The 25160-nt window shown below is 47.1% G+C and overlaps 2 protein-coding genes across 3 annotated transcripts; both read left to right on the top strand.

Moving 5' to 3' along the window:
* The first annotated feature begins 4344 nt into the window (after positions 1-4344).
* tcf20 (transcription factor 20) lies at positions 4345-18972 on the top strand. Of its 2 annotated transcripts, none has more exons than XM_030337888.1 (6): positions 4345-4863; positions 7687-15797; positions 15930-16023; positions 16617-16666; positions 16792-16889; positions 17531-17809. In XM_030337888.1, exons 2-5 carry the CDS (start codon positions 8760-8762, stop codon positions 16849-16851), a joined length of 7242 nt encoding a protein of 2413 aa, XP_030193748.1. In that variant the 5' UTR covers positions 4345-4863; positions 7687-8759; the 3' UTR covers positions 16852-16889; positions 17531-17809. The 2 variants fall into 2 exon arrangements, with proteins under 2 accessions (XP_030193748.1, XP_030193740.1); XM_030337880.1 differs by having other exon boundaries at positions 4346-4863; positions 16617-16680; positions 17531-18972.
* A 1754-nt stretch (positions 18973-20726) lies between these two features.
* On the top strand, positions 20727-24957 carry gsg1 (germ cell associated 1). The gene is made up of 6 exons (XM_030342671.1): positions 20727-21026; positions 22083-22130; positions 23581-23745; positions 24031-24142; positions 24526-24699; positions 24810-24957. The coding sequence occupies exons 1-6, from the start codon at positions 20732-20734 to the stop codon at positions 24955-24957; spliced, it is 942 nt and encodes a 313-aa protein (XP_030198531.1). The 5' UTR covers positions 20727-20731.
* Positions 24958-25160: the final 203 nt, after the last annotated feature.

Here is a 25160-nt window from a genome sequence, read left to right as displayed (position 1 = left end):
CATCTAGAGACAGTCAGTTGGGTCGGATCGCTTTTGTTTGTTTTTTATGGAAGCCTAGTAATTCTGCCGCCCTGCGAGAGCAGATACCGTGCTGGAGGAAAGATGAAAGTCCATGAAATTGCACCAAATCATAAGTTATAAGCAAAGACTTCAAAGGGACAGAGCAGTGGAGGAGGACCCGGCCGCCCTAGCATCAGTATGCTGTTATACAATGACCCCAGGTGGCTGTGGAGGGTATAGCACATCAGTGTCGCTCAAGGGTCTGTCATGGACAGAGCTCTCTGCTCCTCGCTTTTAACGTTCATCCGTTGTTGTAGTTTAAAACGATACATACGTTGATGTCATCAAAACATCAGGGTCAGGGCACAATACAACACCTACGATTGCAATCTATATTCTCAGGCAAAATGTTTCGGGTTAATTTTGGTTTTATTGTAGGGCCTACTGATTTAATTGAGTTATTGTGCTGAAAGACGAGGGAACGTTTTTAATTAACTCATTCCCACAATGCATCTGGAACAGTTAGGTTCAGGTTGCATTGGATTCAGGCCAGTTCGGTCTGGGTTTAATATGAAAAGGTGTGAGGTAGATGATGGTAATCTTAAAGTGTGGGTTTAGTTGTGTTAATCGTTATGGTATACTATTAGGCCTGTTACCCATAACTTTTTATCAGATAATTACAATGAATTGCGAGACATGTCATTGAGGATCAGGTAGGGGTTGGGGCGTCCTGCTAGAATGCCTATAGGTAGACTAAAAAACCAACCTTTCAGGTGCAAGTCAAACCCCCAGACCACTAGACTACCCTGACCCCTAGTGGGAAAATAAACCCTCACGGTCAAAGAAAAAAAAATCGGCTTTTATTTCCAGTCATCTCAAAGAAGTGGAGGTTGGTGGCATGGTGTAGCATGATGGCGTGCTAATACCTGTTTGCATAGCGTTTCCATGGAAACTAATTGTGAAGTAATGCAATTCTTTAACTTTTACTTAAAGGGCATATGTCTTGCCACCAGGTGTGTAAGCAACATTTGCTACAGTCTACTGGGTAGGCTGGTAGACTGATCTATCCTTCGTATATCTGTGTGGACACGCCCACTTGTGATGTCGCTATGAAAATAATTTCTTCCCTATGTCAAATGGCTTGTACCAGCTAATCACACCCACACCGGGTGGCACGACATGAGCCCTTTAAATAAATAAATGATGACCAGAACACTAAAATGGTCAAAGCTATGTGGACAGGCTATAATGGTAGTCTTATCAGGACTGGTTATAATGGTAGTCTTATCAGGAAAGGTTATAATGGAAATCTATGAGGACTTGTTGTAATTGTAATGAGGACAGGTTGTAATGGTAGTCTATGAGGGCAGGTTATAATGGTAGTCTATGAAGACAGGTTATAATGGTAATCTATGAGGACTGGTTATAATGGTAGTCTAGTACAGGTTATAATGGTAGTCTATGAGGACTGGTTATAATGGTAGTCTATGAGTACAGGTTATAATGGCAGTCTATGAGAACAGGTTATAATGGCAGTCTATGAGGACTGGTTATAATGGTAGTCTATGAGTACAGGTTATAATGGTAGTCTATGAGGACTGGTTATAATGGTAGTCTATGAGTACAGGTTATAATGGTAGTCTATGAGGACTGGTTATAATGGTAGTCTATGAGTACAGGTTATAATGGTAGTCTATGAGGACTGGTTATAATGGTAGTCTATGAGAACAGGTTATAAAGGTCGGCAATGAGATCTTTGAAAAGTGCTCAACCAAGTACTCTTCAATCCAAAAGTATGTATTATTTATCTGCCTTCACTCTGAATGAAGACAAAAGAAAAACTCTTATTTCACTCTCGCGCCTCTATGTCACTCGAGGTCATTTACATGTCTATATCTACATGTCTAAAACATATGAAACATATTTTTAGGCTTGAGGATGAGACCTTGTTTCCTTTGACTGTACACACAGCCCATTAGATATCTATCTAAGTGTTTTATTTACTGTTTTTATTTTGCAGTTTGACATTTTCCGTGTTTTATTGAGTGTTAAGTTTATTGGCAGGGCTCTCTTGTCTCACTGCGATGTCATGAAGATCAAATAAAATGTCATAAAGTACAACAAAATAGCATATCAGGATGCACTGTATGACATTATCCGGCAGCAGCAGTGTGTATGTATGCATGTATGTATGTATGAGCTACCGCTACATATGTATGTATGTATGTATGTATGTATGTATGTATGTATGTATGTATGTATGTATGTATGTATGTATGTATGTATGTATGTGTGTGTGTGTGTGAGTGTGCGTGTCTGTGTGTGTGTGTGTGTGTGTGTGTGTGTATGTATGTATGTATGTATGTATGTATGTATGTATGTATGTATGTATGTATGTATGTATGTATGTATGTATGTATGTATGTATGTATGTGTGTGTTTGGGTATGGGTATGTGTGTGGCTGTGTGTATTTGTATGCGTGTGTTTGTGTGTGTGTATGGGTATGTGTGTGTGTCTGTGTGTGTGTGTATGTGTGTGTATGGGTATGTGTGTGTGCGTGTGTGTGTGTGTGTGTGTCTGTGTGTCTGTGTGTTTGTGTGCGTGCTGGTGTGTGTGTGTGTGCCAGGACAACGGGACGACCACCCCTACTCTAGTGAAGAGAGTCCTTAAGATGTAGCTCTTGGGACAGGAAACAGTCATCGTCTACATCCTTGGGCGTTTGAGATGTTGAACAGGCCAGAGGGATGAGAGATACAAATACCTTTATGTTTGTTTCCACGTATGCATCTATAGCTTCTATTTATACGTATTTAGTATTCATTGATCGATTGTATACCTGTTTATCTGTACCCAGTATACATCTATATAATTGTATGTGTTTTCTATGAATACCAGGTATACATTGATAAATTGTATGCCTGTATATATGTGTTACTTATCTATACAAGTATACTACATATAAAGGTATACTGCATTTATATCTGTACACATCTATCCAAGTATAAATACAAGTAATAATAATAATAATAATAGATTCAATTTATATAGCGCTTTTCACGTGCTCAAAGCGCTCAAGTACGTCTGTATTATAGATATATACAGTAGTACGTGCACACATCTATACAATATACTATGTTTATGCATGTATAAAAGTAGGTATCTGCATAGACCTTTACAGATATACATGTCATGTAGTATTCCTGTATATTTGTATACATCTATTCTGGTATACAAGAATACTGCTGTCAATCATTCCATTGTGAATCTGTCTGAATATTTTTACTGCCGCACTCTCACCTTGAAAGTGCGCAAGCAATAAAAGAAAAGAAAAAACTCATCGTAGATACGTAGCTTACAAATTATCCACAGTTAAGGCAGTGTGATGCAGTTGCCATGGCAACCATGATGGAAATAGACGTGCATCTGCAAGGAAAACATATTGGATTGTTTAGAGATGAAGAGGAGGAGGAAGACTATTCCAGTGACTGACTGCATATGGACGTGCCGTGCGCGCACGTGTGTCTGCATGCATGCAAGTGTGCGTACAGAAGCTTGTCTGCATGTGTGTGCGTGCTAGACACTGCAGTGCATTAGACGTGAAGCTCTATGAATGAGGGGCAGAGGCCAGAGCATAATAATCCACGTGTGAGGGGGGTCTGCCTACTGTGAGACCATGCTAGCTGCCAACAAAACAGTGCATTCAGCCATGGAACAGCCTTTTAATAGCATGTTCGCTATTGTCTTATGCTAAAATGATGGCCAACCGAAGTTGGCTGCTTGCTTCATAGATCTACATATCTCACATGCATGTTATCTACATGTAACAATGCAGACATCCCTCAGTCTATACTACCACATTGCACCAGCCATCCCCTCCTCAAGCAGACTAGCTGATATTTCATGTTTTTCATATATTTTAACATATTGGCTCTTTGTAATCTGTTCAGCCACGGTGCCTTTGTACTGCGTGACTCAATCAATCCACTTTCACTTGAGATCATCTGAGAACAAAGACTCTGTCTGAAGACACGTCCGAAACACACACGCACGCACGCGCACGCACGCACACCACACCAGAACACACACACACGCACACGCACACGCGCACACACACACACACACACACACACACACACACACACACACACACACACACACACACACACACACACACACACACACACACACCATGCCCGCACATAATCCGCAACGTCCATGGGCCTATACAATATCATAATTAAACGGAATAAATAGATGGAAATCAATGAAAGGGAAAGGGTAGAGAGAGGGAGGGGAGGTTAGGGGTGTGATGGAGAGGGGGTGCGGGAGGGGAATAGGAGGCTATGCATTCTCAAGGCGGTCTTTCTGTTGCAAGAAAAAAAAAACAGTACCCTAACAGGAACACGAATTGGCCGTGCTGCTGATGAAGGCATGGGATTGCAAATGGGATTTCATTTGGAGATATGCATGTGTTAGTGGCGGCTCGAAGGGCGGCGGTGTGTTCGGTGTTAGTGGGAGCTTCGCGGATTCACCTCCACAGTGTGTGAAAGGAGAGAGAGAGAGGAGAGGGGGGCGGGGGGTGTATGGACCTCGCCGCCTACGGGACCCACAGGCAACCCCCGATTGTGTTCCGCTCCCATCATCATTTCTGGAGGTGAAGACAAAAGAAAAGGGGGGAGAAACGAGCATAAGAAAGGGGCCTGTGAATCGGGTTGTCGTGACGGGGCCCCCCGACTTCACCGCCGCTGGCCGGGGTTGTCCTGACGCCTGGGAGAGAGAGGGGAAGGCGGCGTAGGAGCCGACTCCAGACCGGGGTTCCAGCCGTTCACCCGCCGAGGGCCCATTTAGAGCCACAGTCTCAGGTATGCGTCCGGGATAAACCGAGCTAGCCCGGGTTGGCTCGTCAGCGTGTATCGCTGGTAGGTGTGCTGGTGTCTGAACGGAAGGCTCCTGTTGTTCGCAGCATCCATAGCGTTTCTATTATTAAACGTGATATGCTAACCCGGTTAAAACTGGCCCCCGATCTGCAGAGGGGAAACATCTGCACCTAATCACCTATTTTCTCTTTCGGAGCTAAAGCTGCTGTGCTCGTCATCCTAGCCTCTTAGGTTAATCGGCTTGTGTTTTGTTCACTAATACGTCTGCTGACAGCAAGCTAAACTAGGCTATCTGGTTATGGAAGCTAACTAGCCATATAGCCGCAGTTAATTAGCAGCGGATAATAAGACGTCTTGGCTAACGCTACCAAGCTAAGATAGAAATATAGCTCGGCGGCTTATTGCGTTTTATATACCGATGCTAAGACTAAACGTCTTATGTGTTATTATAGCAACATTCAAACCCCCATACAACGTCAGAACTTAGTTGCCTATTTTAGCTTTTTTCTTACACCAAATTACAAATGAGTCCGTGGGTTTAATTATCTCTGGACTATCCACTAAATATCCACTTTGCTGACTCGCCTGCTTATGCAGTGTTTTGATGACATGATTAAATGGTTTTATTTTGTGTGAGGTGTGTATTGTGAATACGGTCGTCTGGTTGTAATTCAGCTGTTATGGATATTTGGGGATGGAAACCCCCGGATAGATCCACTGGATCTGTCCCCAGATGTGTTCACTCAGACCTCTGATGTGTTTTCTGGACTGAGGATATTCTGCTAGGCTGGCAGCTTTCGATAGTCTTACTTTAGAGACATTCAATTAATCTAAATCGAATCTAATTCATAAATAGACTTCTATGTCCTTAAACGAGTGAATGGCGTTGACCCCAGAAATGTGTGGATGTTTGTTTTTGTTTGAGTGAATTATGATTACATTTGACAAAACCTCTACCATTCTTTGGAGCCAATTTGTATGCACAACTATTTTATATAAGATTTAAGACCGCGTAAAGTTGTTATGATAGTGAATTGAGACCAACTTGAACTAGATTTTCTATCGAACATCATAGAAGTTCTGATGCATTGCAATGCTTACTTTCCAAAAATAAACAGAACCCACGTCCTTATCATATCGAAACACAGCATCATACAATCTCTAATACACATAAGGGAGATTATACTTAAATAGTTTTCCTCAAGCACCCTCATTCTGACAGTATTGGATAGATGCATAGTTTTAGCTTGTCTTTATTACACAGAATCGTTGCTTGACATCGTCCTGCCTGATAGGCTGACTTCTAATTTGCTGGAGTAAAAAAAAATCTCGACAACCTGCATTTTATCCAAACAACAACACTGATACATTCACAGATAAACTGTCCACTGCAAAAACATAAACAACTACTAAACACAATGATCTAGCTGTCAACAAAAATTCTAGTACACAACACAAAACATCCCTTCACAGATAACCAGGGTGCCATGTAGCCTACTGCACACAACACATCAACTTGTAAATAACACATAAGTCTAGTGAACAGAAGGCCTCTAGTAACAACCCGCCTATAGTGAACAACAACAGGCCAGGCCACTAGCAACAACAACAGCCAACTAGTAACAACAACTGTCAACTAGAAAAAACAACAGGCCACCAGTAACAACAACAGGCCACTAGTAACAACAACAGGCCACTAGTAACAACAACAGGCCACTAGAAACCACAACAGGCCACTAGAAACCACAACAGTCCACTAGAAACAACAACTAGTCGCTAGTAAAAACAACTAGCCACTAGAAACAGCTACTATCCACTAGAAACATCAACAGGCCACTAGAAACATCAACAGGCCACTAGTAACAAAACCAGGCCACTAGTAACAACAACAGGCCACTAGTAACAACGGGCCGCTGGTAACAACAGGCCTGTAGTCAACAACAGGCCTATAGTCAACACAGAACTAGTAAATAAAAAGACAAATATCTAGTAAACAAAACAAATCTTTAGTAAACACCACAGATCCCTAGTAAATACCGTAGAGCTCTAGTAAACAACACAACACAGACCTCTGATAAAGAACAAGGTCATTGAATCTCGATGACAGAAGATGGATTTCAGAACACTAATCAAACTGCTAAAATTAGGGAAAAAAATTGTAAGAGCAAGGCAGTGAAGTACAGAAATCGATAAACATGTCACACCAACAGAAGTAATTCAAGGGTAGTACGTTGTGAATTCAGCAGTCACATTGCATATGTCTGCCTCCAGCAGATAGGTAGACTATTACAATTTTAATTTTTTTGTAATGTTACCTCTTTTTTCTTTCCGGATATTTGGTGAAGTTACATCGTTCATGGAGAATATATTAATATGATGCTGTTCTAAATAAATACAACTATTGTCAGCTGGTGAAGTATGAGTTGGCGCTAGATGGGAGGCCTTATGGGAAATTTATACTGACGGGGGATGTCACCAAAGCCTAATGTAATTACACTATCAACCATTTCATAATTAAAGCAGGCCCAGCTACGGGGGAATGAACTTGGGCGATAATTTTAGTAACGAACATGTGACTGAATGAATTATCAATTTGTCCTCAGTGGTTTAATGTCTGCACATATGTTTGCTCGAACTGACTCCTAAGCCATACCATGCATATAATTGTAATTCAGAATATTGTCCTTGACTGTATTCTGTGTCTCCTACACAAGTTATACTGTTGCGTCATATCGATAAAGAAATACGCTTATGTTTTTCATGCAAGACTATTGACATATTTTGGGTTTTTATTTTGTGTGTTTTCAGCATTGTGTGGACCGTTCGGGCCATCTCTGGGAAGATGAATTCTACTGCCCGCAGAGACTGGAGAAAGAGAGAGAAACCACAGCATAAACTCCCCAAACTAAAGCAGAGCTACAAAGGAGATTGTGGACTTTGAGGATATCGATGACATGGAGTTACGAAGCAGAAGTGAAGCCAACAGTCAGAAGGTCGATCGATGCATTAGATCCTGAAGAGCACAGAGAAGAAACAAACGGTTAGCCCACAGTGATCAAAGACTGCCACCGCCCAACATATCGTTCACCCGTCAAACTTGTATTAGGAAAGGAATGACCAGCGGAAGAAGCGTCTGTGACTGTTTAAGACGGATGAAGATACCCATGGATTGTGTTCCTCTAGAATCTTCTAGTAGAGGAATTCAACTTGGTGAAGGCTCGACTAGTGTCACTGTAACATCCTCATCCCGCTGTGGTCCTAAACAGAGCTGCAAAGCGCAGTGATGATCGGAGCGTTCGCTGCTACAAGATGCTGTCCTAGGAGTTAACAGAACCTTTTCTTTTTTTGCACGTGGGTTAGCTATTCCCACCTTTTATCCCAACCCTCGAGTCTTAGCTCTTCTCTCCTTTATGACACTACAGCCCGGAGAAACCATTTGAGAACGTTGCGCCTTGATCATCGAACATCTCAGCTGGTTTCGATATTTTTGTGCCAAACTGCTTCAGCAACATGTGAACAGCCGTGTATCTTGTATGTTTTTGCCGATGGATCTAATTTTGAACTTGCACATGTAGGTTTTAATCATTTTTCCCCAATATGAGTTTCTATCTTGTCAGGCCTTACTGAAGGTCAGAGAAAAAAAACATTAGATCAGCCTTGATCCTTCTCATACATATTATGGTCTGCCTAGACCTAACCGTTGACTTTTTGCTGCTATAAGTGTGAATATTAACGTGATGTGTTCATCTGCCTCCACTGTTTTAAAGAAGAGATTTCATCGGCCCACCATCAAATTTTAGACTGCCATTTTATTTTCCTGTCTGCACAGAAGGACTCGCTGCCTTCACTATTGACATTTTTTCCCCTGGAAAGTACGAAAAATGCAACACTTTTCAAACAGCCCAGTACCTCCTTCTCTGCCTCCTGGCTTCAGCGGGAGGAGCGGTGGAGGCCCTACTTACCCTCCTCAACCAGCAGATCCCCACATCTCCCCCCGCATGGCGGAGGATTACACGGCCATGCAGCAGGCAAGCCTCCATCGAGGACACCCCCACCCAAGCCAAGCCTCCCACATGCTGGCATACAGCGGCCGTGCCAGGGGGGTCGGAGACTCTCCTGCCCCCCAGGCTAACCTCCACGGCAGCGCAGGCAACAGCGGCGGCAATCCCTACCGCAAGGAAGCCATGGATTACTATTTCTCAATGGGTGGCAAGGAACGACATAGGAGGGGCGGGGTTATGGGCTACGGGGCGGGGTTTGGCTACCCTGGCGTTGATGGACATATACCTCAGCAGTACCGCCACGCCGCATCAGGCTCGGCACAGTCACCTGGCATGATGTCGCCGTACCCGGTGGACTATGGTGCCACGGCTGGCTCTGGGGGCGAGGCAGGAGCATTCTCTCCCTCGCATCAGTACAGTTTGAGCCAGAACCCTGCCTCCATGCAGCTCCGCCAGCAAGGACAGGGATACCAGTCTGCACACCATGGGCAGCAGCATAGGAACTATCCCCAAGCCTCGCACCGAATGAACCCACAGTATCCGCACTACTCCCCGCAGGGAGGCACTCCTTCGGGCTCATCGGGAATGTATAGCCCCCCTCCTCAACGCTACCATGACGGAACTGGTACCGCTGGGTTCGATCCCAAAGTCAACAGCTCCGCAGGTGTTGCCGCCAGCTCCAACTCAGCCAGTTCAGCGTCTGCAGCCCCTAACAACGTTACACACATGGAGAACGTGCAGCAGAGTTACCATGCCTCCCCCTACCCCGGCTACTCCCCACAGAGTCACACCCTCCACAAGCAAGCCCCTCTGCAACACCACAGTTCCCAGCATGGCCGCGCTGCTGGCTATGACCCTTCGGTCAAGATGCAGCAACAGGGCCCGTCCAATGCCTCGCTGTACGCTAAACATCACCAGGCCTCCAACCCCAATATACCTCACACAGTGTCGCAAGAAATCGCCAAATCCCCAATGCACTCCAATGCTCAGCAGAATCCAATCAACCAAAACTTCAGCCCTGTGTCCAATCCGTCTCCAGCAGCCTCTGCAGTGCAGTCCCCCAACTGTAGCTCATCCCCTTCCCCTCTGATGGGTGTCCCGGAGGCCCATGGTAACCCTGCAGGACATCCTCCAGCCCAACCTATTGCACCCCCCCGTGGAGGCCATGGCCAGGGAAGGGTATTGCAGACCGTGCCTCAGCTCAGCCCAACGCCCAACTCCAACAGCAGCATCAGCAGCTGCGGTAGCAGTGGCGGCCACAAGCCTCCGGGCGTGAATGCAGCGATGGCGAGTGGGCACTCGTTGAATAGTCGCAGCCGAATGGGCGCAGGCATGGGAGATAGATCGCGTGAAGATGGCTCCGCGATATACTCATCTCCGCTCGAGAAAATGCAAGACGCTGGCCTTAACAGTCTGAATGCCTTGACTTCCCAAGTAGCCAACTTACCGAACACCGTGCAACACATGCTGCTCACCGACACTGTGTTTTCCCAAAAGAAGGGCAAAGATGGCGGACAGATGCAGCAGCAGCAGCAGGCGCATGCCATTCCCCAGATGCAACAACGGAGTCGTAATGCGAGTGCGGCGTCAAGCACCAGCACGGTCAGAGAAGGTAGTGGCGGGGTTGGGGGTGATGGTTCTGAGGCCGGAGCTGACGAAGACTCCCTGGTAATGTCAGAGCGGGGGCCATCGGTCGCCAAGGTTGAGCGAGAGGAGCAGTACTCTGAAGGAGAACACAGACGAGCCAGGCAGATGAGTGGCGCAAGCAGTGGTTCTGAACCTGCAGGCTTCTGCCCGCCTTCTCACAGTCTTAACCAATCGCAGGCAGGCAAGGCGTCCCATGATAAAACAATGATACACTCCGAGCCAATGACGAAACAAACAGGGTTCTCTGAGATGAAACCAAACGAAGCCCGCATTCCCTCTGCGTCTCCGTCTGTATGCCCCCCACCAGCTGAGCCCGGACAACACTATTCCACTGCTCCAGTTTCTCGAACCCACACTTCTCTTTGCGATGATCCTCCTCCCAAACAAAACTGTCGACCAGAGCCACCACATGGAGATAACCGATATGGCCACAGGAAGATGATGGAAGTTAAAAAGGAAGTCATTAAGAGTGAGAGTGGAGCTGTGGTTAAAACGAGAGACAAAGGTGACAATCAAATGCAAGGCAAAGGTGAAGTCAACCTCCTGCAGGATGGTCGCGACAAGGAAAACAGATTTAATAGCGGCTCCAGTGGACACAGTAATGAGCGTGATGGACCACAGAAGATGTCTGAGGAGCAACAAAATGCCAGCAGTGTGGGCGTCATTGTTTCGTCTCGGCCTGAAGGAGGTCACCCAGACAAGACCAAGGGTCTTCAGGACCCTAGCGCCGAAGAGAAAGGTCCCCGGCACTACGTTAGAGACCCTAGCAGTCGCAATGGGGAGGAAGGTGTTGATTTAACTGTTTACTCTGCTCACCACCAACTCCACCAGAAGCCAAATTTTGGACGTTCTCAAAATCACCCACAATTGGCCCCGCACAAATATAGCTACCCTGAGCCACAATACGGCCCTGAAGCTTCATTGAAAAGCAGGGGTAGGAGCGGGCCAGGGGGAGCCATGGAGGCTGTCTCCAGATACCCAGGGCAGCAGCAGCCCCAGTCTGCGTACGGCCCTGCTCATTCTAAAGACCTAGTAGAGGCATCGTTAAAGAGGACTGAAGGTGCAGGGCCAAGAGTCCATGAGGATAACGCTCAGTTGCAGCAGTTTCCAAGCCTTTTGCAAGAGGTCCTTCAAGGATATAATTTAGACAGACGTTATGGGCGTGCCGAACAAGCATTTCCTCCACATCTCCAGTTGCAGCAGCAGTTTCAAACCAGACATGGCTTTAGCATGACCGGAATGACCGAGGCCGCACTACATTCCACCCAAATGGCAAATTCTGGAAAGCCCCAACAGTTGAACCACAAGCAAGGGCCAGCTTCTACAGATGCCCATTCCAAGATTCCGCCAAATGGTGAAAGAGCTAAAGGGGGTATGTCCCAGGGTCATTTCCCTCAGGCTATCGAGTCTGTGCCTCCTCCAACCAAACACATCAACCTGGCAGACTATTCATTGCCACAGAAGAAGACCTTATCTACCATGACCCACCCCTCATCTGCAGTACAAGAGCTCCTTCTGCAAGAAACAGAGCCACTAACGGGTAGCTCTCACCAAACTGAGACCCAAAAGTCTTCCGCTACTCTGTTAACGCTGTCCTCCGAACGCCGCTCGGTGATCTGTGATGTTTCGCCAAACCGTCGCAGCACTCCTGAACGGGAAGAGAGGGAGAGGGACAAGGGTCCGGGTGGATCCTCTGTGATTCAAGAGCCGTTTCCCTCAGTGTCAGGGGCCAATGACTTGAGCAAAAAGGATCCAGGGGTAAAACCTGTGGTAAAGATGGAAATGGCATTGAAGGACAGGTGCCCCAGTGCTGCTAATATGCAGCCGGATCGCCATGCCAGTGGATCGGCTAAAGAGGGCGGTTCCAAGCATGTTCATCCTGTTGATTCCTACAGACGAGGTCATGTGGACATGAGCCCCATGCCTCCACATCCTGGCGCCACCCCAAACCCGTTATCTCCGCCCTCCAGGCACCAGGCCTATGGCCATGGGTTTGACCTGACCAGTGGCCACGCCAGCGGGTTTCCTGGATATCGCTATGGTGATACGAGGGAAGGCGGCATGATGCAACGAGGAAACCCCCACTTCCCATCCCATCATCCTTACCATAACCTATCCCCCCAGGCCCAACTCTCAAACCCACAGTCCACCACCAAGCATCAGATGTACCCTCACCCCTGTGGCCCTACCCACCCACCCCAGGACATCAGCGAATGGGTAGCAGCGATGAACAGGCCGTCCAAGGAGATGATGATGATGCAGTCCGGAACCTCCCCAGGAAGGCATAAACTTCCTAGCCAATCGGAACAAAGAGTGCGGATGGTCCCTCAGACGGACGGAATGAGCAATGAACCTCTAACCAAAACAACTCTCCCACACCAGAGCCCTTACTACGACATCAAGATGTGGGAGGCATCACACGGGGGCAGAGAAGGTGCGGTATTAATGGAGGGTGACCCCTACTACAGAACAGCTCCCCCTACTGCAGTTCCTCCTCCCTCTGTTTCTGTGGTACCCCATGGGGTCCTTCCTCTGGCATCTAGTTCAAACCTTGTGGAACCTGATGTCACTAGAGGAGCCACAGAGGAACCGAAACCAGCTCGTTCTTTGTCAGCATCCAGCTCCATCAAACCCTTCACCGAGGGCCACTCCGCTCAACTACAGGGGCCGCGACCAGCTAAAGTCGGTGGATCCGGGGATACGAACCCGTTGATGTTGAGGCGGAGAGTGCGGTCCTTCATCTCTCCCATCCCCGCCAAAAGACAGCTGCAGGAGGCCAGGGCAGCCCTCAACTCCCACCATTCCCCTGGGGCCCAGTCTGAGTCAAGCCACAACAACGAAGATGACTCGTCAAGTTCAGACATAGTTTGTCCCCGCCTGTCGTCCCCTATTTCTGGTGAGAATGCCTACTCTCAGTCAATGTCTCCCTCCGGTGGAAAGAGTAAGCCTCTGACTCCCAGGAAAGGGCGTGGTCTGAAACTGGAGGCCATTGTGCAGAAGATAACTCCAAATGTTCAGAAGCCAATGGGACTGGACGGCGAGTCTAACCATTACCCAGGCTATTCTCATCCAGAGCTGGCTTCGTTCAGTGACTCACAGAGCCAAGACATTTCCCATTACCCAAGAGTTGTAGGTGGTGACGACGGTTACCTTGATGAAGGTCACTCTCTAAGTGACCTGACCTTCAGAGGAGTGGACGACGCAGGGCCACTGCCCCCCATCGCTTACCCCTGTGAGCCTCACCAGACCTCCCAGGGTCTCAAACAAACAGACTTTGACTTCGGTTTAGGGGCTGCGGTGGTTTCGGCCTCCGGTGACAAGGAGGACTTCACCCTGTTGGGTCCTCTACCCCCTCCTCCGCCTCTCCCTCGTCCGGTCCAGGGCTCCCCTCCTCCTTCCTCATCGGCACTGTCAGACATCCAACATTTCACCAACACCTACCAGCAGCTGGAGACCCGCCGGGGAGAACAGTCTGCGGCCAACCTCCTCAGACAGAAGCTTCAAGAAAGCGGGATTGGATTTGAAGACTATCCTGGCAGGGACTACTATGCAACCACCCCACCACACCACAGCCAGACCCCGGGACTCCTGCTGAGCCGACCACAACACCACATGTCCTCCGGGAGGTCCAGCCTGTCACCACAGGACTGCAAGATGTCAGACAGTTCTGTGCCGAAAGGCTATTTCCCATCAGGCAAAAAGAAGGGCAGACCTGTGGGAAGCGTCAACAAGCAGAAGCGTGCCCAGGGCCAGAGCCAGAACACATCCCCGGGTCACAATAGCATGCAAGGGGGTCCCCTCACGCCCTCGGCTACCTCTCTAGCTGCCCTCCCCTCCCTCCCCCCCCCACCGGGACAGACCTGCAGCAGCATGTCCGCCTCCCCTCCCCCCCCTCTGGTAGAACGGCCAACCACCCCGCCCCTGGCACCGCCCGTGCTGACCCAGGTGGTGAAGGTGGATGTAGAGAGTGAGGACATCCATCCGGAGGTGGAGGTGAAGCTCCTCAGACGAAGACGAAGAGGGGTGAAGGAAGAGGGTGGTGTGGCGGAGGTCAGGGGTCGCCAGAGGAGGAGGCGGAGAGTGGGAGCGGGAGCAGCCCCCATGCCTCAAGAAGACCGCGAGACCTCGCCGTGCACTGCGGGCCCGCCGGACCCCAGCAGGAAGGGTCCGTCGTTTCCCCACATCCATGTCGAGAAGAAGGTGCCTGAGGTGGGGGCGGTATGCACCATCGTCAACGCCAATGATGAAGAGAAGTTGAAGGGGGAGCGTAGTTCTGTTGGAGGAAAGACTGGTTTGGAATCTCTGCTGGCCTCTGCGTTTTCCACCCAGCTCTCCCGGAGGGAGAGGGAGGCGGAGCAGCGGGAGTCCGATGAGGCGGAGAGCAGCCTCCCGGCGGTGAAGGCTCTCCCGTCCTCCGGCTATGTGGTCTCTGGACCTGTGATCACAGAGACCAACCACTCTGGCCGCCTGCTCTGCTGCCTCTGTCAGAAATGGGCAAATTACAAACACCTGGGAGATCTGTACGGGCCGTACTACCCTGCTGAGTATGCCACCAGGCTGCCCAAGAATCAACCGCAGGTCCGGCAGGGCCAAGCCACCGCCGCAGCCAACCGCACGGGGCCGAGCTCCGACAACAACTCAAACGTATCGAACAGTCTCCAAGACTCGGCACCACAAGACTGTCAGATCCCTAGACCTCCTGAAAGCGACTACGCCATCAGCCTGCTGCGACACGCCACCTCCCCCCACCTTGCGGTGAGCGGGTTCTCCCCCGCCGGCGCAGATGAGATGATGATGATGTATCTGTCTGGGAAGCTGAGCAGCAGCTGCAGCTCGGGCGCCAGCAAGACCCCGTCGCTGTCCTGGGACATGCACCTGGACACTCGCCCCATCCCAGAGCTGAAGAGGGAGCCGGATCTTGAGGTTGAGCTGCTGCCCAATCCCCAGCCGCCGCCCCCGGAGGAAGCTCAGCAGCGACCCCAACACAGGAAGCTCACCTCCCACCCGCGCTTCAAGCGAAGGCACAAGTCCACCGAGGACTCCCCCAGGATGGTGCCGTCCAACAGCAAGGCTTCGCTGCCATTCCAGCCCCCGCCCCCCGCCCTGGACTCCCTGGGACCCCTGGCTCAACTGGCTCAGCTGCCCCAGATGCCCATGGACCCCGAGGAGCTGTGGTTCCACGAGGGCTGCATGGCCTGGACCAGCGGGGTCTACCTGGTCAACGGCAGACTGTATGGCCTGCAGGAGGCACTAGATGGTGCCAGAGAGACGGTCAGTACATCTGAACATTTCTTCACCCATTGATGTGGATGTATGTATGTATTTGTGTCTTTTTTTTCTCTTTTGAAATGATATATTGTGTAATTTCCTGTGTTGGGTCCCTGCTCTTCCTGTTCTGTGCAGAACTGCTCCTACTGCGAGGCGGTGGGCTCCACCCTGGGCTGCTACACCAAGGGCTGCACCCTGCGCTACCACTACCTGTGTGCCATGGAAGCAGGTAGCCACCCTGCTCCGTAACCATAGCTACACTGCACGTTACCGTAGCTACGCTCTTCTGATCTGTAACCTTTTTTTGCTGGTTAACAGCTATATCGGACACGTGGCTTGACTGCTACAGAAAGTTACAGCGAGACTAAAAGGATATGAACACGTCTCCTGTGTAACATACATAATGATGTGAATGAAATGTAATGAGCATTAACATATGCACCCATTTACTATGTAGAGATACAAAATGAAATAACAGATGGAAATAGGTGAGAAAAATAAGGTTCATGGTTAAAGACTAACAATCTAAACTACATACCTCACCATATCTTATCTAAACACGGTTGCCGTGTTTACATCTAACTAAATATCAAAATATTGTCACAGTATCTTCCAGCTGAACTGAATTGACTGACTCAATGTCATTCATTGTACTAGCCACTAGGTGGGAGTGTAGGACATCATTTATACAGACAGTCCATCACGCTATTTTAATGTAAACTTGGAGAATAGAAACAATTATATTTTATAGTTTATTTGTTATCTCGGTGGGGGGGGGGGTTCGAAGTCTTAAAGGGTGTCTAAATGTCCTCTCTCCCCCAGATTGCACGTTGAATGAAGATAACTTCTCCCTTCGTTGTCCGAAGCACAAGGTAAAGATTGAGAGGTTGGTCTTCTGTCGTTACCCACAACATCCAATAACACCACCTTTTAAGATTCCTTTTGTTGATGACGGAGGTATCGCTCTTCCTCTTCCTCCTCCTTTCTTTTTCTGTAGTTCATACAGAGTGGTCGGCCAGCCAAGCCGATCTTCCTGGAACAGTCAGAGAGAGGTTGACACCAACGAAGAAGAAGAGACGCCGGGGTCTGGAGACTGTGAGTGAAGGCAAATCGAGAATCGAGAGGTTGGGATGAATGAACTAGGAAGGAGAGAGAGAGAGATGAACTAGGAAGGAGAGAGAGAGAGAGAGAGAGAGAGAGAGAGAGAGAGAGAGAGAGAGAGAGAGAGAGAGAGAGAGAGAGAGAGAGAGAGAGAGAGAGAGAGAGAGAGAGAGAGAGAGAGAATGGGGGGTGGGGGAAGAGCTTGAGGGATATTAGAGTGTAAAGTGTTTTTTACGTGAGATACTTTAGTGTCATACAAAGGGTGATGTTGTGTGCCAAGTGAGCTGTGCATTATAAAAATCTAGTACTACCACTACCAATGTAGCACTTGGAGCAGCTTGCGTATTGGATAAATATTATGCCCTTGCATAATTCTCACACTTTTTGGTTTGCATCTTTGTTGTTGATTGCTTATTTTAAGCTTCTAGTAGATATCTACTAGAATAATACTTCTAGTAGAAGTACTACTAGTTCTTCTACCAGTACCAGTATAACTGTATTAGCTGTATGGGATTAGAGATGATGGTATCTGTCCTTTCAGCTATTAGACGTGCCTTCTGGTGTTGGCTCCCTGTCAGGGACTAGTGGTTCCTGAGTCCTGGTCAGATGTGAGAACAAGGCCTGGTGTGTTACAGGGAAGGATGGAGAGCAGGAGGACGAGGACGAGGATGACGACGAGGATGAGGAGCAGCAGCAGGACGAGGAGAACTTCTGAACCGCGTTGCTGCAGAGCTGGTCCGTCTGACGGACAGACTGACGGACACAGAAACCTTTTGTGGAATGTACTTCTCACCCGTTGAGAGAAAACAAACCTTTTGTAGGCCAGGCGTCGCTGTGAACTTTTGACCACCGATAACGAACAGGCAGGGTTACCATGGATACAACGGCGTGTTGGAACACTTGGAACAAAATATCAACAACAAAGTGTTAGCCCCCCTCCCCCCGTCCTATTGACTGGTTGGTTGGTTTGTAGACTGGTTGGTTGGTTGGCTGGTTTTGTTGACTGGTTAGTTGGTGGACAGGTTGGTTGGTTGGGTGCTTGGTTGACTGGTTGGTTGTTTGGCTGGTTGTTTGGTTTCTGGTTGTTTTGTGGGCAGAATGTCATTTTGAGGACGGAGAGGATGAATGGCTCTTCATAGTATTCTTTCATTATTATTTTACTCAGCATTAGTACTTCAGTATTTACGTATGGGAGCGGTCGTGTACTTGTATGTGTTTTATACTCTCAAACCACCCCACATATCATGTTATGTTTTTACACTTCCTGGAGGGGCGGGGCCTGTGAGGGGCGGGGCCTGAAGAACTTGGGACGTCAGGGTTGATTGGCCACACAGACATTAATGCCTTGCACAGGGGTCTGCTGCCTTTGAACATTCACGTGTGTGTGTGTGTGTGTGTGTATGTGTGTGTGTGTGTGTGTGTGTGTGTGCGAGCATGTGAGTAAATGAGAGTACGAGTGTGCAGGATATGCGAGGTGCGAGGCTGCTTTTGGTCCATTATGAAAAGTGTTCTTATTTTTAAGCAAGGCAGTTTTTACGGTACAGATAGTATTGAGGAGAGCGTATAGTTGGATGCTTATTTTCAAGTTTAGAGACGAACTGTTTGCTGTCTTCAGCGCGAAGGAGGTAGGGTCGCGTGCAGCTGGCAGAAGGTCTTACAGGAAGCTGTGTACAGAGACTTCCTGCTGACGGATGACCACGTTGTTTATGGAACCAAAACCTTTTTTGATGAAGTCGTCATGAGAGCAGCCACCCAATTGGCCACCTGTGCTGTCCAATGAGGCAGGAGGAGGAGGAGTCATAGTAACCAAGTGTTTTTATTTCTCGGCGTCTGTTGGGGCGAGAGTTTGTCCAGTCAGACGCAGCGTTTCCATGAAGCCACAGAGTGCGTCGTACACCGTGTCGTCTACATCATTTTTTTATCGTTACTCTTGTAAAAAAAAACCTAAAAAGTGAAAGGATAGCGCTGAGTCCATGCTGTACTAGATACCTGTCAATATGTATATGAATTATGAATACAACACACAAAACTGCTTCGACTCCTCTGATCTTCACTAAAGTGTTTGTTTTGTCCTGAACTGCTTCTACCGTTTCCTCTCTTTCACTGGCTAGTTGCTCCTCCCCTCTAATGAAACAGGTTTTCTAAACTTCCATTGCTAACCAGCTCAATGTCTTGTCAAAATAAGAAAAATAACTGAATGAGCCAAAGTATACGTAATGGTAAGAGATGTTGGGAAAGACGGTTCATACACTAAATATGACATGGTTTGTATACCTCTTTTCATTGACACAGTGTGTCACCAAAATAGTTGAAGTATGTTCAAAGTACTGATTTTTTCCCCCTTGATATATTAATTATCTATCTATGTCCTCCAATTAATTTATTTGAGTTGAATGTTTGCCAGGAGGTATTTAAGAAAGTGTTTAACTTTCTTAGTACTTAAACTTAGTTTTTTTAGTGGCTTCACCTTATGCATGTTTTCAGTGCATGGTTGAAAGTTTAAATTCCTATCGTTAATCTTTATCAGTCAAAAAGGTATTCATGTCTAGTGGTAGCTCATATTGAAATAACCACTATTTACTTTAGAAAAGCATGATTTTTGGGGATTTATTGATTTTCTACCTCATTGTCTTTATGAATATTTATTTATTTTGTATATTTTTCTTTCTGATTTTGTGAACCTGCGCGTCGTTGTCCTAATTCAACAAAAAAAAAACAGCGCCCTCTGGTTGCAGTAGAGGTCGCTGTTTCAAAGACTGCCGCTGATGGACTCCGCTCAAGCTGCATATCATCTCCTCTCCACCCCTTCGGTTTTCTGTCTGTCTGTCTGTCTGTTTTACTGGCGCTCTGATTGAAGATACAAAGGACTTTATTGGCGTGGAAAACGTACCTTCACGTGGCCTAAGCACAAAACTAAAATAAGATGCGCAATTCTAAAAAGAATAAAAATAATAGCACAAAATGTAAATTTATAAAATAGTCTTAAAATATAATAAAATGGTAATTCTTTTATACGATTAAAATGTGATCTTATGCTATTGTACAATGTTGTAATGGTAAGGATTGGTTTGAGTTAATCAAACCTTGGACTAGGTCATGGAATTAATTGTCCTTTACCATTATTGTCAGTAAATGACACTATATAAATCGTTGAATAAAAAAAGTGACTTAGGTGTCCAGTATTTGTTAAAAATGTGTAGCTATGATTATATATTCTGCCAATATACGAGTCTATTCCATTGGTCCAACCACCTTTCTCTCTCATTGGTCTAAACACCCGTCTCTCTCCCATCGGTCTTTCTCAGATGTAGTGGATATAAATTGGAACAGATGGAGTTGTTTTGGATTGAGCATGGGCGGATTAAAAAGGTGTGTGTATAATCTGACCAGCTAAATTAGAGTTACAGATGAAAAGTGAACCAATCTCTTCAGTGATGGAAGACCGCACGTTCACCTCCCCCGCGCTCTAGACAGGGAAAAAAAGACCTTAGAAAATGTGAGTAGCCTAGCATATTTTTATAAAATGTGTAATAGTATTAGCCCTTTATTATCATGCAGGTTGTTTTTTAATATATATATATATATATATATATATATATATATATATATATATATTAAGATATAATCAATAAAGAGCAAGAATATGTTTAACATTTTTTGCATTAAGTAGACGTGTAATGTAAAATATGAATTTTGAATAGTGTGCAATCGTAAACATTGCAGATCTATTGCATTTTCTAGCTTGGCACGGTAACATTTGACAATCTCAAACTAATGCAAAAAAGATATACAAAAACAATAAGCCAGCCGAAACTCTGAACAGCCCGCGGGTCGGCATGACGATCCTGCAGCGGATACGCTCCCCGGGGCTGTCCTTTGCCCAGACGGTGGTGTCGCTGGCCCTGGGCGGCGCGGCACTGACCTCGTCCTACTGGTGCGTGGGGGTTCAGAAGGTCCCCAAGCCGCTGTGCTCGCTCTCCCGGCAGCGGCGCTGCGTCCCCGTCCCGGGTATGGCCAACGCCTCCGACGTCTTGTTCTCCTGGGACACCGGGGACGACCGCTTCGTCTTTCCAGAGTTCCACGTGGGCATCTTCTACTGCTGCCAGGAGAACATCTACACGGACGCCTGGGGTGAGGACAGCACCCCACACATACATTTTTTTCTACATATTCGTCGTCTACATTTAGATTGACGGGTTAAAATACTATTAACTGCCAGATTATGTCACTTCAGGGAGGCATGGGCCACCACAGCCCACTGAATTCCTGCACGCCCCTACCCTGCACACAGATAATAATAATAATGCTATGTTTGTAAAAGGATATGTTCACAAACTTCTAGTCAAGAATCCGATATTATGTAGGCCTATCCTACAATATTCCGGTTCTTGTCTGAGAAATTATAGGTTGAGTCTTCTGATTATTATGTGATTTATCAAGCTGTGTGTGTGTGTGTGTGTGTGTGTGTGTGTGTGTGTGTGTGTGTGTGTGTGTGTGTGTGTGTGTGTGTGTGTGTGTGTGTGTGTGTGTGTGTAGTGATTTATTTCATCAGTTGGACTGAAAGTTCTTAGGTGTGTGTGTGGGACTTGGTGAGTTTGGCCTGAGCTGACCTCTCATGAGATTAGCGTGCGTGTGGAGATTTTGCGGTGAACATCAGGACCTGTGAAGGGATTATGTGTGAGAGAAGATTAATGATATCCTAAACACAAGGTCGGGTCAAAAGTTACTCATTGCGCAATTATTTAGAAAATCGCAAGACGTTAAAAATTAAGGATTTAGAATGGTGCTTTCTGAAATTTAAAGGTCTAATTTATACTATTTTATTAAAGTTATATTCCACACCTGCTGAAGAATTAATGAAACCTAAACAACTGTCAAAAAAAAATGAATGAATCATTCTTCTTTATGCAAGATTTAATACATGAACTTTGACCTCAGTACTGAAAATAATAATATTCCAGGTAGACCTTTGAAGAATTTCTGTAAACACAATTACACATTTGATGTTATTTAATGTTGTTGTTGTTCCCCTCATGTCCATCTACTCTCCTCTCCTCCTCATCCAATCTCTTCTCATCTCCTCCTTATCCCTCCTCTTCCCTCTATTCCATTATTCTCCTCATCTCCTCTCCTCGCCATCTCCAAACATATCTGTCTCTGTGGTAACAAGCATCTGTTCTCTTTCAGAGGAGAAGTGTCGTAGCTTCCACTCCCTGACTCCTCAATCAGAGAAAGGTACGTCAACCTGACTTAGGACTACAATAGTACTGCAATACTGCAGTGTTTTGTGTGTGCTGTCGGGTGTTTTTGTGTGTCTCTCCCCTTGGTATATACACCTGTCTCTCTCAGTTGCTTTAAACACTTGTATCTCTCCCTCTCGTTGGTCTAAAAGGCTGTCTGTCTCATTGGTCTAAAGTTCAGACAGTTTAAGTGTGACGCCTGTTTAGACTCCAAACATGTCTTTAGACTCTAAACACCTGTCTCTCTCTCTCATTGGTCTAAACATTGGTCTCTCTATCGTTGGTCTAAACACCTGTCTCTCACTCTCATTGGTCTATACATCCATCTCTATCATTGGTCTAAACACCTGTCTCTCACTCTCATTGGTCTAGACATCCATCTCTATCATTGGTCTAAAAACCTGTCTCTCACTCTCATTGGTCTATACATCCATCTCTATCATTGGTCTAAACACCTGTCTCTCACTCTCATTGGTCTATACATCCATCTCTAGCATTGGTCTAAACACCTGTCTCACACTCTCATTGGTCTATACATCCATCTCTAGCATTGGTCTAAAACAACTGTCTCTCACTCTCATTGGTCTATACATCCATCCTTCTCATGGTCATAACACCTGTCTCTCTCATTGGTCGACGATGCATCCTCCTCTTTCAGTGGTCTAAACTAGGGCCCGACCGATTCATCGGCCTGCCGATTTAATCGGCCGATTATAGTCTTTTTGAAAATAATCAACATCTGCCAAAATGACGCCGATTACAACAGATTTTTTATTTATTTTTATTTTTTGAAATGTTATTGCGCTTAGTATCCTGCAGATTGCGCCCCTACTCGCCTTGCTAACTAACAACTTAAGCTGGAGTTAAAAAAGAGGAGATTGAATTTTACCGTACAACATGAAAGCACGCTCGCTTAAGCTGCGCGCTCACCTCACCAATGTACACAAGACGCGTTGTTTGAGCATGTTGTGCCTGTTTTTCTTTAGGTCCTAGGCCATGTTAATTTGTTATACTGTAGACTCTAACGGTGAGACCATACTGCTCAGCACGCACGTGTTAGTCACTGCTCACGAGCGCAGCACATTGGTAGTTAGTTATTTATTTTACATTTTACATTACACTAATTTTTTACTGTAAATGTATTCTAAAACACTCAAAGGTTCTGCATTCAATTCACATATTCGTCAAAAGTGTTTAAAGTATATTTAAGGTATCAAAAACGACGTTTTATATGCTTTTTTTGTTTTGTTTTTAATCGGCCGATGTAATCGTAATTTTTCTCCGAAAATAATCGGCATCGGCATCGGCACTCAAAAATCGATATCGGTCGGGCCCTAGTCTAAACACCTGTTCCTCTCTCCTAATGGTCTCTCTCTGTCTTTCTCTCTGTCTGTCTGTCTCTCTCTGTCCCGCTGTCTCTCTGTCTGTCTCTGATTGGTCCTCAGCCATGATGTGGCTGTCGGTCACCATGGAGCTCATGTACATGGGGCTGCTGTGCTTGAGCTGCCTGCTCCTGTGCCTCCAGCTGTGCGTGGGGGCGTGCTCCCCAGCCGGCCGCCGCTGGGGACAGTTGTTCAACGCCTTCGCCGCCATCTTCACCGTCCTGGCAGGTGAGCTGACGTGGAACACCTTCACTTCACGCCTAGCTCCACCCCCTAGCCCTGGCTCCTCCCCTTGAGTCGGCCCCACCCTCAGTATGGGCCCAAGCCCCAACCCTACTCCTGACTGTAGCCCCGCCCTCCGTAGCTTTATTAAAATAATAGATAATTTGTATGTTATACTATCTATGTGTATGTTATAAATATTTGCACAATGTTTTTTTTTCTGCCGCACGTGCGGCATGTCTGTGTGTGTGTGTGTATGTGTCTACTCTTGTTTTTTGTGTACGTGTGCAGGTCTGATAGGTATGGTGGCCCACATGATGTTCATGCAGGTGTTCCAGACCACCGTCTCCATGGGACCAGAAGACTTTAAACCACACAGCTACGGATACTCCTGGGCCTTTTAGTGAGACACACACACACACACACACACACACACAGACACACAGACACACACACAGACACACACACAGACACACACACACACACGCACACACACACACACACACACACACACACACACACACACACACACACACATACATACATACATACATACATGCACACATGCACACACACACACACACACAGTGTGATAACTTTCTGGCTTTATTAGTAATTCAGAAAGGTCTAGAGGTCTAGTGTGTCAAGAAATAATTCCCACTTCCATATCAGTTGTACACTGCTTTAATGTATTATGTGTGTGTATGTACTGTGTGTGTAGGTTTGTATTTATTATATGCATTCTTTTTGTGTGTGTGTGTGTGTGTGTGTGTGTGTCTCCTCCAGTGTGGCCTGGGTGGGCTTCACGCTGTGCATGGCTGCGGGGGTCTCCACCCTCAACAGCTACACCAAGAAGGTCCTGATGGCGGCCCGCCGCTACCCCTCCGCCTCGGACTACACCGTGCCCTACCCCGACTCCCCCCCTCCCCTCTCCCACCTCTCGCCCTACTACGACCCCCAGCACTCCGCCTCCCCCTCCCCCCCTCCCTCCCCCCCTCCCTCCCCCCACCTCACCCACTCGGCTTGCCTCCCCAACCCCCATCCTCACCAAGTCCCTCCCCCTCCCCAAGTTCCCCGGCCGCCATCCCCCCCGCCCATGCCACGCCCCTCTCCCCCCTCTCACGCCTCCCCCCCCCGTCTCCCGGCGACTCCCCCCGACCGGGCCGACCAGAGTCGCTGCGGAGATCGCCGGGCGAGGACGACGACATGCTGCGCTGAGGCCACGCCTCCATCTCAGAGTCCACGCCTTCATAGATGAAGCCACACCCCCATCTACCCCACCTACCTCTCTCCCTGCTGGTTGAAGCCAGCAGGTCATGTACACACAATCAATGTGGACGTACAGGAAGTGGTCGCAGGATAAATGTCATAATTGCATCTTCAATCTTCAAATGTGTTCTAATTATGAGGAATCTAATTAA

This window comes from Gadus morhua, chromosome 2 (assembly GCF_902167405.1).
Source record: "Gadus morhua chromosome 2, gadMor3.0, whole genome shotgun sequence".
NCBI lineage: Eukaryota > Metazoa > Chordata > Actinopteri > Gadiformes > Gadidae > Gadus > Gadus morhua.
This window is presented reverse-complemented; position numbering and strand designations above follow the sequence as displayed.